The following is a 15,582-nucleotide window of genomic DNA, read 5'->3' on the forward strand; positions in this document are numbered from 1 at the left end:
GTGCTGTTCTCCTTGATGACGCCCTCTCACTCTTCTTGACAACATCTTCGTTCTCTTCCCCTCAACTATGCCCTTGTGATTTACTCTTTGATGACGCCCTTGCGCTCTTCCCCCTTGACGACGCCCTCGCGCTCTTCCCCCTCGATTATGCCCTCGCGACGCCCCCACGCTCTTGCGCTCTTCCCCCTCGTCGACGCCCTCGCGCTCTTCCCCCTCGTCGACGCTCTCACGCTCTTCCCCCTCATCGATGCGCTCTTCACTTCAACTACACCCTTGTGCTCTTCTCCTTGATGACACCCTCGTGCTCTTTCCCTCAACGACACCCTTGCGCTTTCCCTCCTCCCACTCTAAATGCTGCCCTCGCACCACTTCTTGTAATTGACTCTACTGATAATTCCACTGTGACTCATTCTCTTCTACCAGCTCTCCAATTCTCCAGCCTTATCTCATCTGCTTTCCACTATTCCTGTATTTCACTGATAACTTTTGGACAATTGTATTTTTGAATTCATTTTTCTGTTACAAAAGTAGATTTTATTATTAGACACTGTGTGTGGATATAACAAATGCATTGTTATTTCTGGCAAATTATATTGTTCCTTTGATGTTTTGTTATTGCAGCTGATGATCAATTCTATGTTTGTAGGAAGAGTTTTCTGTCCATGAAAGGCAGGTAAATGTAATAGTGCTAAATATACAAATATATATGTAATGACTATCTTCATCTTTACAACTATTTTTAATCATTTTACTAGTTATGCAGAAAAAAAGCCACTCTGTAAATAGCATATGCATACATTTATACAGCTTCCTACAGGTTTATCTATACAGCTCTTCTGCAGAACCTGCTTGTGGCTTGATCTTCCTACTGAAATACATGGTGTTATATTGTGTCTAATAATGCATCATTATTATTATTTATTTATATAGCGCCATTACGGTAATTCCATGGTGCTGTACATGAGCAGGGGGGTTACATACAAAGTTATAGATATCGTTAACAGTAAACAAATTTACAATGACAGACTGGTGCAGAGGGGAGGGGACCCTGTCCTTGCGGGCTTACATTCTATGGGTCGTAGTTGTGACGCAGGTTGGCACACAGTTGTAGATGCAAGTACTGACAGATAGAGATGTTTGGGAAATCGGGGAACAGAGGCAAAACCAGTCTTTTATATGGACAGATGGTGTAATAAATATCCCTCATTCATTATTCTTAAACAACTGAAAAAGGATCATATGCTTTTCTTCCTATCTGTAGCCTGGGTTTGCTGCCCTCCCGAATACCTTGAATACTTTGCCTCCTCTCCAATCTCTGTGTACAACCCATTCTTGTATGCTATCTTCAAGGTCTCAAGTTCCTTTCCATCTGTAGCTTTTATGACCCAAACTAACAGAATTATAGCGGTCCGGGTTGCTGCTGGTTCAAGTTGGTCGACTCTTAATCAGGCTAAGATTGTGGCTGTAATATTGGTGTTAAAATAAGTCCGTATCATCGCCATCTGAACTGGGAGAACGGCACGAGCCGTCTTAGCCAAGAACAGAGCTCTTGCAGATTTATGTCAGATTTTGCAGGACAGTCATCTATGTACAGGAATTGCACATACTCTACAACCTCAAAGTGCTATGAAAATTTTCATCAAGACTATTTAGATGTTTACTGTATTTTTCACATAGAAAGTAACAGAGAATAGGAAAAAATCAGCAGAAAGGTGTCTGTAGGCTTTGCATGTTTGATCTAAAAGACTTCATTATTGCATTGCAACTCTTTTTGTCAAGTTTTTGTGATTTCCATTTGTGATTTTTTTTTTTTTTTTTTATTTATTTATTTCATATACATTTTTTTAATGTACAGCATTGTGCATGAGTGTTCACGGTTTTCTAATATTTTTTTGAAAGTTACAAGTTTTGAGCCCAAATGTACTTTCGTCCTGTAGTGGTTTATGTACATCTCAAATTTTTATTAATTTTTTTTTTGCACCATTTAGGCTGGTCTCACATTAGCGTTTCTGTTTGTAGCGTAGGCCTGCGTACTTCTGTCCTTAAGATCCGCATAGATCCACATGCGGATCAAAACGACGCACGTGGACGCATCCGTACACGATGCATGTCCCTGCGTACACAATGTTAAATATAGGTACGCAAGACACATGTGGATCTATGCGGATCTTAAGGAAAGAGTACGCAGGCCTATGCTGCGCACAGAAATGCTAATGTGAAACCAGCCTTAGTGGAACATGATGACTTCTGCACTAAAAAGTAACAAAATTAGGTTAAATAGCACTTTTAATTTTGTGCAAAACTCATGAACATTATGGCATCTGGTAGAGCATGGGGCCGCATGTAAGCGTTATGCACAGGAATATATTTATGCTATTGCCTGAACATAAGTTTAATATCAAAGTTACTTTTTAAGTAAGAAAAAAAATGGGAGAAAATGATGGTGTAAAGTAAGAAAGTCTCAGAGAAGTAACAATCTTGCCATCATCCTCATCTGCTCTCAAATAACATTAAGAACAAAGCATGCAGGGCCATGTAATGGGACATATGCTACAGCTTTCATATTGTGTTGATGGGAAATGAAGAGCTCTTTATTTGCTCCGTATTCTGACAAAAAGCAGAGCTGACGCGAGTGCTGCCTGTGATCTCCTCCATCAGGATGTCTAAGTAATCGCATCATGTCGTGTGGCTTATAAAGCGACCATACTTATTGCGCTTGTGCTAACCTCACCGGTACCTTAACACCCCGACTGACCATATTGTCTAGTGATGTAAACATGAAGTTAGTTGTGTTTCTAGCTTTGAGAAGGTAAAAATCTGAGCAACTTTTTTTTTCGTATCACTATTTTTAAAAAAGACTAAAAAATAAATTTGTAATCTTGTAATTTTCACACTGGCCACCTGGGCTTTTTTAGACTCTTAACTTCCTGCCCTTTCAGAAAGAGTTTTCAGCAGGCTCATTATCATCAGAGGCAGGCTTCCAATGGCAGATAATGCATTTATACATGACTGATAACACAGCATCCACCAATCACAATAGGCAATGTCACAGTGACTATTTCACATTCTCATTAGCTTTTTCAATACCTTTCATTGCTGATAATATACATGTGCATTTTGTGAAAGAAGAGGAAGTTAGAAGTTAGTACAAAAAAGGCCTTGTGTAGATTGTTATTCTTGCAAGATTTCTAAAAATGTAACCCAAAAGCTTGATTTAAAAAAAAGTTCATTTTCTGATTATAGCTTCCTTTTTTAAAGGGTTTCCTACAAAGATATAACGTTTGATTTAGCAGTGGAGAGGAAACGATAGCTCAGGACGCCATTCCAGTGATCAGTGAGAGTTTTCAAGGTGCCGTGTACAGTGATCAGGTACTGAAAAAGCTAATTTTAATCTCCTGGTCCAGATGAATTACATCCTAGGCCACTGAAAGTGTTAGAAGAAGAAATTGTACAACCACTAGCTAGAATCTTTGAAAAATCCTGGAAAACAGGTGAAGTCTTTGAAGATTGAAGAAGAGCAAATGCTGTCCCTATCTTCAAAAAAGGAAAGAAGACGGAGCCAGGAAATTACAGGCCACTGAGCCTTACTTCTATGCCAGGAAAGATCTTTGAACAAATTATTAAACAGCATGTATCTAAGTACTTGGATAAGAATAAAGTAATTAACCAGAGCCTGCATGGGTTTGTAGCAAACAAGTCATGCCAAACTAGTCTAATTTCCTTCTATGATGGAATCACTGACTGGGTGTATCAGGGAAATGCGGTAGATATACCACCCTGGCAAAAATTATTTGGGAATGAAAATTTAGAGGTTGATTCCATAATTTTTTCCTCAGAATTGAGTGATTCCATAATTTTTTCCCTATGCTTGGTTTAAAAAAATTTTTTGTTCTTGATTTCTTTTAGTGTTTCTTAAAGCCAGAAAGTTGAATTGACTTTAGTTTTGTGCCATGTGTGTGATCTGCTTTTTTTCTACAAAATTAAACAACTGAATGAACATCCTTCAAGGCCGGTGATTTCATAATTTTTGCCACGGGTTGTACTATATAGCGACTTCAGCAAAGCATTTGATAAAGTATCTCAAACTATTGTAATTGGAAAAGAAGGCCCAAGTATGGTATTGACAAGGCTTACGGTTAGGTGGATTCATAACTGTCTCAGTGATTGTACTCAAAGAGTGAAAATAAGTGGTTGCGCATTTAATTGGAAGAGTGTTTAAAGTGGGGAACCGCAAGGCTCTGTTCTGGTCTCCAGTGTTACAAGTGGGTACCACATGGCTCTGTCTTGGCCTCAGTGTTGCAAATGAGTACCACAAGGCTCTGTCCTGGCCCCAGTGCTGTCCATCATTTTTATAAATGATCTAGATAAGGGAACTAAAGGTAAACTAATCAAATTTGCAGACAATGCAAAGCTAGGAGGGATAGCTAAGGGCCCCGTCACACATAGCGATGCACCAGCCATCCCGACAACAATATGACCTTGTCAGGATCGCTGGTGTGTCGCTACATGATCGCTGGTGAGCTGTCAAACAGGCAGCTTCACCAGCGACCAGGACAGCGACACGCGGGTAACAAGCGACGCACTTCGCTTAGTTACCCACTGTGTACCTTAGTTACCAGCGCGCTGGTGCAGGGAGCTGGTAACCAAGGTACACATCGGGTTTCTAAGCGGCATGCGGAACTTAGAAACCCAATGTGTACCTTGGTTACCAGCTCCCTGCACCAACGCGCTGGTAACTAAGGTACACAACGCCGCTTAGAAACCCAATGTGTACCTTAGTTACCAGCGCCAGCTCGCTGATCGCTGGTCTCCCGCCTGCCACACGCAGCGATGCGTGCTGGCCAGCGGGAGACCAGCGATCAAAAAAATGTCCTGGCCACTCCAGGACTATCAGCGATACCCGGCAGGGGGGCCGGTTGCTGGTAAGTGTCACACACAGCGATCTCGCTGGTGAGATCGCTGTGGCGTCACATAACTTATGACTCAGCAGCGATCTCGCTAGCGAGATCGCTGTGTGTGATGGGGGCTTAATACTAGAAAAGACAGAGAAAGGATTCAGAAGGATCTAGATAAGCTTGAACAATGGGCAGCAACTAATAGAATAGTGTAACAGGGAGAAATGGCAAGAAATGTGAAAATAACATATACAGAATGGGAGGAATGAGAACTAAGCAACAGCATGTGTGAAAAAGACTTGGGTATACTAATAGATCAGAGACTGGGATGTATTACGAGAAACAAAGAGTCTAGATCATGTGAAGTAATTACCCCCCTCTACTCCTTCTTGGTCAGACCTCATCTGGAATACTGTGTCCAGTTCTGGGCTCCACACTGTAAAAAAAGACATTGAAAAACTGGAACAAGTTCAGAGAAGATTTACCAGGATGGTGAGCAAACTGCAAAGTATGTCCTATGAGGAACGGTTAAAAGACCTGGGAATGTTTAGTTTGCAATAAAGAAGACCGAGAGGAGATTTAGCTGTCTACAAATATCTGAAGGGATGTCACAGTGTAGAGGGATCATCATTATTCTCACTTGCACATGGAAACACGAGAAGCAATGGAATGAAACTGAAAGGGAGAATATACAGATTAGATATTAGAAAAAACTTTTGACATTGAGGGAGACTGAGTGGAACAGGCTGCCACAAGAGGTGGTGAGTTCTTCAATGGAAGTCTTCACACAAAGGCTGCACAGACTGAGATGGTTTACTGAGTCTTGCATTGAGCAGGGGGTTGGACATGATGACCCTGGGGGTCCCTTCCAACTCTAACATTCTATGATTTATAAACTATCCTATGGATAGGTGATGAATGTCTACTGCCTTCAGAGGGGGTGGCCCAACATACAATAGGTAATCTGTTGCTAATTGCCAGGGATTTGACCACCAGGGTGCCCATCGAATCCTGCGAGTTGGTTTCTTCTTGGATAGTGGAGTGTCATTTTTGAAGCTGGCCTAACACCATTAAATGTTTGATGGGTGAACTAATTGACCTTCTAATGTACAATTTGGTTTTCCAACTTTTTTTTAAACTCTTTTTATTAAATTTAACAACAAAGGAAAAGGTATAAACAGTTACAGTATGTTCTTGACATTGAACAGTAATCCCGCCCTTTCCCTTATCCCCCCTCCCTTTCCTGCGAGTGTCATCATTTGAAGAAATTCCTTAAATTGGTGCGTGTCCTCCAATGCTTTGTAGCAAGTACCAATTAGTGCCATCGAATTGCTTCTTAAGTCTATTCTTAGACTCTGTGTCTAAATAAGGATTGACCATTTAGTGAAGGACTTCTCCGTTAACTTTTCTTTGTTGGTCAAAGTTTCCAAACAGTCCATTTTAAACAGAAAATGAATTTTTGTTAATATCAATGATTTCACCGGAACATTTGAGTTTAACCATTGATGTAATATACTTTTCCTTACTTTCCAACTTTCTTGAAGTCAAATGTAGGGAAAATCAAAGCTTGGGCATCTTGAATGTCAACATGTGCAATCCTTATCTTCTCACATTAGCATCCCCCTATTGGTAACACAAGCACACTGCACCCTGCGTGGATGGATAAATTGCTCTCTTGCAGGCACCAGCTACAGATTATGAACACTACAATGTTACATAGTACATGCTGAAATAAACACCATTGCACAAGCCAAAATTACTAGGAGAGAGCGAGGGCACTGGGTTGGGGGACATCCTCATCTATAACTATGGGTGGGGGCTCTGGCCTTCTCTTGTTGGATTGGTAGCAAGACGTTACCTGTGCTGTTTTATAGACACCACTAATGCGAATCCGATATTGATCTTCCTTAGCCAAGCAAAGATTTTCTTAAAGTCACCAGGTTTGGCTGATATAAAATGTGGCCACTGCCTTTCAGGACTTATCTACAGCATTCTGTAACCCTACAATGCTGTAGATAAGCCCCCGATTCGACCTGAAAGATAAGAAAAATACGTTTTATTATACATGGAGGAGAGACTTGGAGCTGCTATGAAATTAGTCCATATGTCCAAATTGAGCCAAAACACATGAGGCAGGAGGGTGCACGTCCAAGCTAGTAAGCATAGCAATCACAGAAAGAAGATGATGACGGCACTCCAAAAGTGAGAAAATAAAAACAAAGTTTATTTTGGCAAATCAAGCCATATTAAAAACAAGAAGCCTTGTTTTTAATATGGCTTGATTTGCCAAAATATACTTTTTTTTTATTTTTTCACTTTTGGAGTGCCGTCGTCTTCTTCTTTCTGTGATTGCTACGTTTTATTATACTCACCCGGGGTGACGGTCCGGTCCGATGGGTGTCGCAGATCTGGGTCCGCCGCCTTCCTGCTTGCTTCACAGGCTCCCTGGCATCGGGCTCCTGCGCAGGTGTACTTATCTGACCTGTTGAGGGCAGAGCAAAGTACTGCAGTGCACGGGCGCTGGACCTCTCTGACCTTTCCCTGCGCCTGCTCACTGCAGTACTTTGCTCTGCCCTCAACAGGTCAGATAAGTACGCCTGCGCAGGAGCCCGATGCCAGCGAGCCATGAAGAAAGCAGGACGTCAACAATCATAAGATGGGAGGTCCCGGACCTGCGACACCCATCGGACCAAACCGCCCCCGGGTGAATATAATAAAACTTGTTTTTCTGATCTTGCAGGTCGGATCCGGGGCTTATATACAGCATTATAGAATGCTGTAGATGAGCCCTGAAAGGCAGAGGCCACATCTTATATCGGCCAAAACAGGTGACAGGTTCGCTTTAATTATTCCCATCTTTCTAAATGCGTATTGTCAGATAGAACTTGTAAAAACAATCACTTCTGCAAATTCCCTGTTTGTTACTTTTTTTAGCCGTTTTGAGACATTGACATTTTTTGTTTAGCGCTTATTTCCTGGGATACCAACCACCGCTGCTAGGCATCAGAACATGTGCACTGCTTGCAAGTTCTTTTCTTTTGTGATTGTAAGCAGCGGTATGAAGCTGGCCTGGATCATTGGTATGCACAGTTACCTTCTAATCCTGGCCAGATTCACTGCAGTGCTTATAAGTTAGACAGGAGTGGTCGGTCTCCTAGGCAACGAGCTGTAAGCAGAATTACAGTCTGAATATCTCAGCAACAGCTGCAAATTTTAAGGCGCAGTAAATGGCAAAAGTGCTTGTATTTAGAAGAAGTATCCTACAATATCCATCTATGAAGATGGGAAATAACCCAGAATGGCCCTGTGGTGTCTTAGCCCAGGAGGTGAGCACCACCGACACCGCAGCTTTCTAGTGGACAATAACGGTAATGATAAAATTCCGACATTACTAATAGGAAAAGGGATCAAGACAGAATCATTGTGTGATGTGACCAGGAACAATTGGCCGCGCTCATGGCTGACTACATGGCTCGTGCCGCTTTCTATTTGTATGCGCTGTTTCTTCCAATATTCTTTCAGTCATCGAGGGCAAGATCACCAGAAACAAGAAATGTAGCGGAAAACTAATCAAAAAGGAGATTGGTGTGTGACATGATGGCTGCTGAGACCAGAGCCTGATCTTGATCCACCCAGGGCAATAAATTAAGGCTGCTTGCTGTGATCCTGTCCAACCCGTAGTGGGAGCGGACCTGGAATAAAGTACGGCTGCTGGCTGTGACCCTGTCATCAGCCCATAGTGGGGGCAGACCTGGAATAAAGTACGGCTGCTGGCTGTCACCCTGTCATCAGCCCATAGTGGGAGCAGACCTGGAATAAAGTACAACTGCTGGCTGTGACCCTGTCATCAGCCCATAGTGGGAGCAGACCTGGAATAAAGTACGGCTGCTGGCTGTGACCCTGTCATCAGCCCTTAGTGGGAGCAGACCTGGAATAAAGTACGGCTGCTTGCTGTGTCCCTGTCCAACCCATAGTGGGAGCGGACCTGGAATAAAGTATGGCTGCTTGCTGTGACCCTGTCGTCAGCCCATGGTGGGAGCAGACCTGGAATAAAGTATGGCTGCTTGCTGTAACCCTGTCATCACCCCATAGTGGGGGCAGACCTGGAATAAAGTACTGCTGCTTGCTGTGACCCTGTCATTAGCCCATGGTGGGAGCCGACCTGGAATAAAGTATGTCTGGTTGCTGTGACCCTGTCGTCAGCCCATGGTGGGAGCAGACCTGGAATAAATTATGGCTGCTTGCTGTGACCCTGTCATCAGCCCATAGTGGGGGCAGACCTGGAATAAAGTACTGCTGCTTGCTGTGACCCTGTCATCAACCCATAGTGGGAGCAGACTTGGAATAAAGTATGGCTGCTTGCTGTGACCCTGTCATCAGCCCATAGTGAGAGCAGACCTGGAATAAAATGAGGCTGCTTGCTTTGACCCTGTCATCAACCCATAGTGGGAGCAGACCTGGAATAAAGTACGGCTGCTTGCTGTGACCCTGTCATCAGCTCATAGTGGGAGCAGACTTGGAATAAACTATGGCTGCTTGCTGTGACCCTGTCATCAGCCCATAGTGGGAGCAGACCTGGAATAAAGTACTGCTGCTTGCTGTGACCCTGTCATCAACCCATAGTGGGAGCAGACCTGGAATAAAGTATGGCTGCTGGCTGTGACCCTGTCATCAACACATAGTGGGAGCGGACCTAGAATAAAATACGGCTGCTTACTGTTACCATGTCCAACCCATAGTGGGAGCGGACCTGGAATAAAATACGGCTGCTTGCTGTAACCCTGTCCAACCCAGAGTGGAAGCGGACCTGGAATAAAGTACGGCTGCTGGCTGTGACCCTGTCATCAGCCCATAGTGGTAGCAGACCTGGACTAAAGTACGGCTGCTTGCTTTGACCCTGTCCAACCCATAGAGGGAGCGGACCTGGAATAAAGTATGGCTGCTTGCTGTGACCCTGTCCAACCCATAGTGGGAGCGGACCTGGAATAAAGTACGGCTGCTTGCTGTGTCCCTGACCAACCCATAGTGGGAACCTACCTAGAATAAAGTACGGCTGCTGGCTGTGACCTGTCATCAGCCCATAGTGGGAGCAGACCTGGAATAAAGTACGGCTGCTCGCTGTGACCCTGTCATCAGCCCATAGTAGGAGCAGACCTGGAATAAAGTACCAGTTAATTGTCAGTGTTATAACTTTTTATGTATTAATAACGGAATTTAATGTTATGTTTGTGCTAGGCTTTAGGTGTTTGTAGCTTATTGCGCCCTTTACAATTCGTATATAGGACAACCCTAGTATCGTGTGCACATTGCTGTGGGGGACGACATACTGATGAGATGCTCCCAGCCCTATACAATGTACGTATTTGTGCAGCTAGCTCCCTCTACTGGTCATTGTATGTAGTCACAAATATATTATTTATCGCTCTGTCGCCCTCCGATAGCTGCATGCATACATCATGGCTGTGGCCATAGGATAGTTTTGTTTTCTCCCATGGTTGACTTTCATGTTCCTTCATTGCAGGTGAAGCCAATGACAAAGATGTTCAAGTTGTGGAATTGCCCATCGTGGATAGCCTTCACCCAAGACCCCCATACCTGCCCCTCGGGGTGCCCGAAGATCTGGCAGACCGCCTGATGCGTTTACATGGGGACCCCGCTGTTTGGTGGGTCTCTCAGTTTGTCAAGTATTTGATCCGACCGCAGCCCTGGCTGGAGAAGGAGATCGAGGAAGCCACCAAGAAGCTGGGCTTCAAGCACCCAGTGATCGGGTGAGTCATGGGGTTCCTGACTATATAGAGGGTCCCAAGATTGGACCGTGCACTGTATAGTAATGGCGGTTCTGACTGTATAGAGGGTCTCAAGAATGTACACTGTATAGTCATGGGGGTCCGGATTGTATAGAGGGTCCCAAGAATGGACCAGACGCTGTATAGTAATGTGGGGTCCGGACTGTATAGAGGGTCCCAAGAATGGACCAGACGCTGTATAGTAATGTGGGGTCCGGACTGTATAGAGGGTCCCTAGAATGGACCGTACACTGTATAGTAATGGGAGTCCGGACTGTATAGAAGGTCCCGAGAATGTGCTGTACACTATATAGTCATGGGGGTCCAGATTGCATAGAGGGTCCCAAGAATGGACCAGGCACTGTATAGTAATGTGGGGTCCGGACTGTATAGAGGGTCCCAAGACTGGACCAGACGCTGTATAGTAATGTGGGGTCCGGACTGTATAGAGGGTCCCTAGAATGGACCGTACACTGTATAGTAATGGGAGTCCGGACTGTATAGAAGGTCCCGAGAATGTACTGTACACTGTATAGTCATGGGGGTCTGGACTATATAGAGAGTCCGGAGATGGGACCAGACACTGTATAGTAATGGTGGTCGGACTGTATAGAGAGTTCCAGAGAATGGAACCAGACACTCAATAGTATTGGGGGTCCGGACTGTCCTAGGGATGTATCATACACCAAATAGCAATGGGGGGTCGTGAGGATGTACTATACACTATATAGCAATGGAGAGTCCTGGGGACATACCATACAGTATATAGCAATGGGGGACCTGGGGACGTACCATACAATAGCATTGGGAGGTCCTGGGGACGTACCATACACTTTTTAGCAATGGGGGTCCTGGGGATGTACCATACACTTTATAACATTGGGGGGTCCTTGGGATGTGTACTATACACTGTATAGCAATGGGGGTTCCTGGGGACGTACCATACTCTATATAGTAATGGGGGGTGTGACGGATCGCACAGGGGAAAGGGTGTGTCGACTTCACTCACCTCTGGGAAGGGGAGAGTAGGACCCAGCAGGGATCAGCTATCTGGCGCCACCACTTTACCCAGGTCTGTCAGGGAACTGCACCGAGGGCAAATAGTTGCCGGAGAGGCTTCCCTTATAGGTACGAGTTATTGAGGTGCACACAGTGAGAGGGGATATATATCACCAGCCCAGGCTGGATATATACAGTGCCTTGCGAAAGTATTCGGCTCCCTGGAACTTTTCAACCTTTTCCCACGGAGCAGGTGCATTTATACGGACTTGATTACATACAGGTGGATTATATTTATCATCATTAGTCATTTAGGACAACATTGGATCATTCAGAGATCCACAATGAATTTCTGGAGTGAGTTTGCTGCACTGAAAGTAAAGGGGCCGAATAATATTGCACGCCCCACTTTTCAGTTTTTGAATTTCCACAAAAAGTTAAAATCACCAATAAATTTCGTTCAACTTCACAATTGTGTTCCACTAGTTGTTGTTGATTCTTCACCAAAAATTTACATTTGGTATCTTTATGTTTGAAGCATGATATGTGGGAAAAGGTTGAAAAGTTCCAGGGAGCCGAATACTTTCGCAAGGCACTGTATGTGTGTGTGTGTATATATATATATATATATATATATATATATATATATATATATATATATATATATATATATATTTTATAAACCTCCTGGCCGTCACTGTCAGAGTTCCTCACTAACATAGTATGGGATGCTGTCACCAGTTCCTCGTTCGATATACAAGCCCCGTCCGACAAAAGGCTTATATCAAGTCAGAAACCAACTTTTTGGTCAGAAACCAACTTTTTGGTCAGAAACCATTTTTCTGAGCTGAAAGTCCCCCTTTCGGCTTATACGCGAGTAATATAGCCAGGGGGTAGGTGGGGGTGGGGGAGCGGGGGTGTCACATCATACTGACTCCCCCCTGGCGTGGTCTCTGCAGCCCCCCTGCTTGTCCCACGGTCTCCTTTCCTTCCTACAGCGGTCACATGGTACCTCTCATTAAAGTCATGAATATGTGCGTATTTATGACTTTAATGAGCGGTACCACGTGACCGCTGAAGGAAGGCAGACCGTGGGAGGACGGGGCTGCAGAGATGCACCAGGGGAAGGTAAGTATATGCTATATTCACCTGTCCCGGTTCCAACGCTGCTCGCCGCTGTCTTCCTGCCGGGTCACTCTGTCAGTGACATTCAGACAGCGCGATGATGTAGTCAGTGCGCGCCCTCTGCCTGAACAATCACTGACAGAGGGACCCGGCGGGGAACTGGGACAGGTGAATATCTCAGGTGCTGGGTCCTGAGCCAGCGGCGACACCTGTCCCCCATAGCGCGCCAGTGTCTCCGCCTGCTCAGCTCACCTGGCCCCTAGCGACGAGAGGTGAGTATGTCTTTTTTTTTAATACCTGCAGTAGCGGCAGCAGTAATATATGGGGGCATAATCTATGGGGCATCTTATGGGGGCAGCATATGGGGGCATAATCAATGGAGCATCTTATGGGGCAGCATATGGGGGCATATTCAGTGGAGCATCGTATGGGGCAGCATATGGGGACATATTCAGAGGAGCATCTTATGGGGGCATATTCAGTGGGGCAGCATATGGGGGCATATTCAGTGGAGCGTCTCATGGGGCAGCATATGGAGGCATATTCAGTGGAGCATCTTATGGGGGCATATTCTATTAAGCATCTTATGGGGGCAGCATATGGAAGTATATTCAATGGAGCATCTTATGGGGCAGCATATAGGGGCATATTCAATGGAGCATCTTATGGGGACAGCATATGGGGGCATATTCAATGGAGCATCTTATGGGGGCAGCATATGGGGGTATATTCAATGGAGCATCTTATACTGGCAGCATATGGGGGATATTCAATGGAGCATCTTATGGGGGCAGCATATGGGGGGATATTCAATGGAGCATCTTCTGGGGGCAGCATATGGGGCATATTCTATGGAGCAACTTATGGGGCAGCATATGGGGCATAATCTATGGAGCATCTTATGGGGCCTATTCTATGGAACATTTTATGGGGCAGCATATGGGGCATAATCTATGGAACGTCTTATGGGGCCATAACCTTTGTGGAGCAGCATATGGGGCATATTATTCTATGGAGCATGTTATGGGGCCAATATTAACCTTTGTGCAGCATTATATGGGGCGTATTTTGTATGGAGCATTATATGGGGCTCCTGATTCAATATGGCTATTCAAAAACACTTTACCTACTGATGTCTCAATTAATTTTACTTTTATTGGTATCTATTTTTATTTTTGAAATTTAACAGTAGCTGCTGCATTTTCCACCCTAGGCTTATACGCGAGTCAATAAGTTTTCCCAGTTTTTTGTGGCAAAATTAAGGGGGTCGGCTTATACATGGGTCGGCTTATGCGCGAGTATATACGGCAATTTTATATTTAATCGCCGAAAGGGCACACTAGAAAAGTACAGGTGTGTATATGTATGTGTGTGTGTGTATATATATATATATATATATATATTATATACAGAACATTATACAGAGTGTAGTACAAGGGTAGAATACAGATAGATTGCAATTACCATGTTATATAGCATGTGATCACAGGTCCAAATCTTAGTTACGTGATTCCCTCGCCACGTCAGGTAATGGGCCTCCTGCCAGTGGAAGAACTCAGTCCAAAATGCGGGGATGCATATTATCCCCTAGGCTTCTCCCTCTCTCATGCTGCGCCAGCCCCTGGGCTGGGCAGCCTTCCTCCTCCCATATCTGAGAGTATGGTTTTCCAGGCCAGAATTGTGGCTGTCCATATCTTTCTGCCCGAAGCTCTAACCGGAACAGCTGCAACTCCAATGGGTTCTGTTGAATTTAATCTGTACAGGGAGACCAAATACAGCATTATAACTCCATAATACAGGGTTCTGGAGGTGGCTGAATGGTATGGGCTTGTGGGGAAAGAAATGCAGATTCTGATTATGTTCTCGGCTAGGCTCAAGTCTGGGATCTGTAGTGCCACATGTTAGCCTGAGTCAAATAAAGGGGGCCAGTTGGCTTGAAGCTGCACAAGCATTCACACCCCTGTGATAATTGCTTGGGAAAGAGGGTCTAGGCCTTTTGCCCCACCCCACCCCCAGGAGGGACCTTCAAATGCCTTGTTTCTTGGGTTAATTAAAGAAAAACATTGGTCTTGGGGAATGCCAAGGGTGGGGGCTAAGTTTGGGAGCAAGTATTCTGGGCCAAGACGTATCTGACAGGGCATTCCTTCAGATATCAAAATGATGGGGACGTACTATAAACTATATAGCATTGAGGTGTCCTGGGGGCGTACTATCCACTATATAGCAATGGGGAGTCCTGGGGACTTACCATGCACTATATAGCAATGGGGCGTCCTGGGGACGTAGTATACACTATATAGCAATGGGGGGGTTCTGGGGACATGCTATACACTATATAGCTATGGGGGGTTCTGGGGATGTACTATACACTATATAGCAATGGGGGGTCCTGAGAATGTACCATACACTATAGCATTGAGGGGGTCCTGGGGGCGCACCATACAGTATATAGTAATGGGTCCTGGGGTTGTACCATGCACTATATAGCATTGGGGGGTACTGGAAACATACAGTAGGCTTATGAAAGTTTATTCTATCGCTTTTGTCTGACATGCCAGTGCTGAAATAGCCTTTTTCTGCCGCTTTGCCCTCAGTATTAGTGATCTTATCAGTCATATCCAGGCAGCGATATGTTCTCCCTTGTTTGGGTAGTGGATGCAGATGTTATGGTAGCCTGACATTGACTACACAGACCTCCTTAGTGAATCCTCTTCAGGCGTATCATGTCCACAGTTGGATGCTCTTCCTACTCCATATTATTCACATTACACATTTTC

General features: G+C 44.6%; 1 protein-coding gene across 4 annotated transcripts in view; it reads left to right on the forward strand.

The window, feature by feature from the left end:
• FUT8 (fucosyltransferase 8) overlaps positions 1–15,582 on the forward strand; it is a 316,159-nt gene that overhangs the window by 242,236 nt on the left and 58,341 nt on the right. For all 4 annotated transcript variants that reach the window (XM_073551365.1, XM_073551366.1, XM_073551364.1 and 1 more), the window contains one exon: positions 10,417–10,663. In XM_073551365.1, the coding sequence (XP_073407466.1) occupies positions 10,417–10,663 (247 nt within the window). The remainder of the gene's footprint in view (positions 1–10,416; positions 10,664–15,582) is intronic.

Source organism: Dendrobates tinctorius, unplaced genomic scaffold (genome assembly GCF_039654945.1).
Source record: "Dendrobates tinctorius isolate UK_male_01 unplaced genomic scaffold, ASM3965494v1 ptg000175l, whole genome shotgun sequence".
Classification (NCBI taxonomy): Eukaryota; Metazoa; Chordata; class Amphibia; order Anura; family Dendrobatidae; genus Dendrobates; species Dendrobates tinctorius.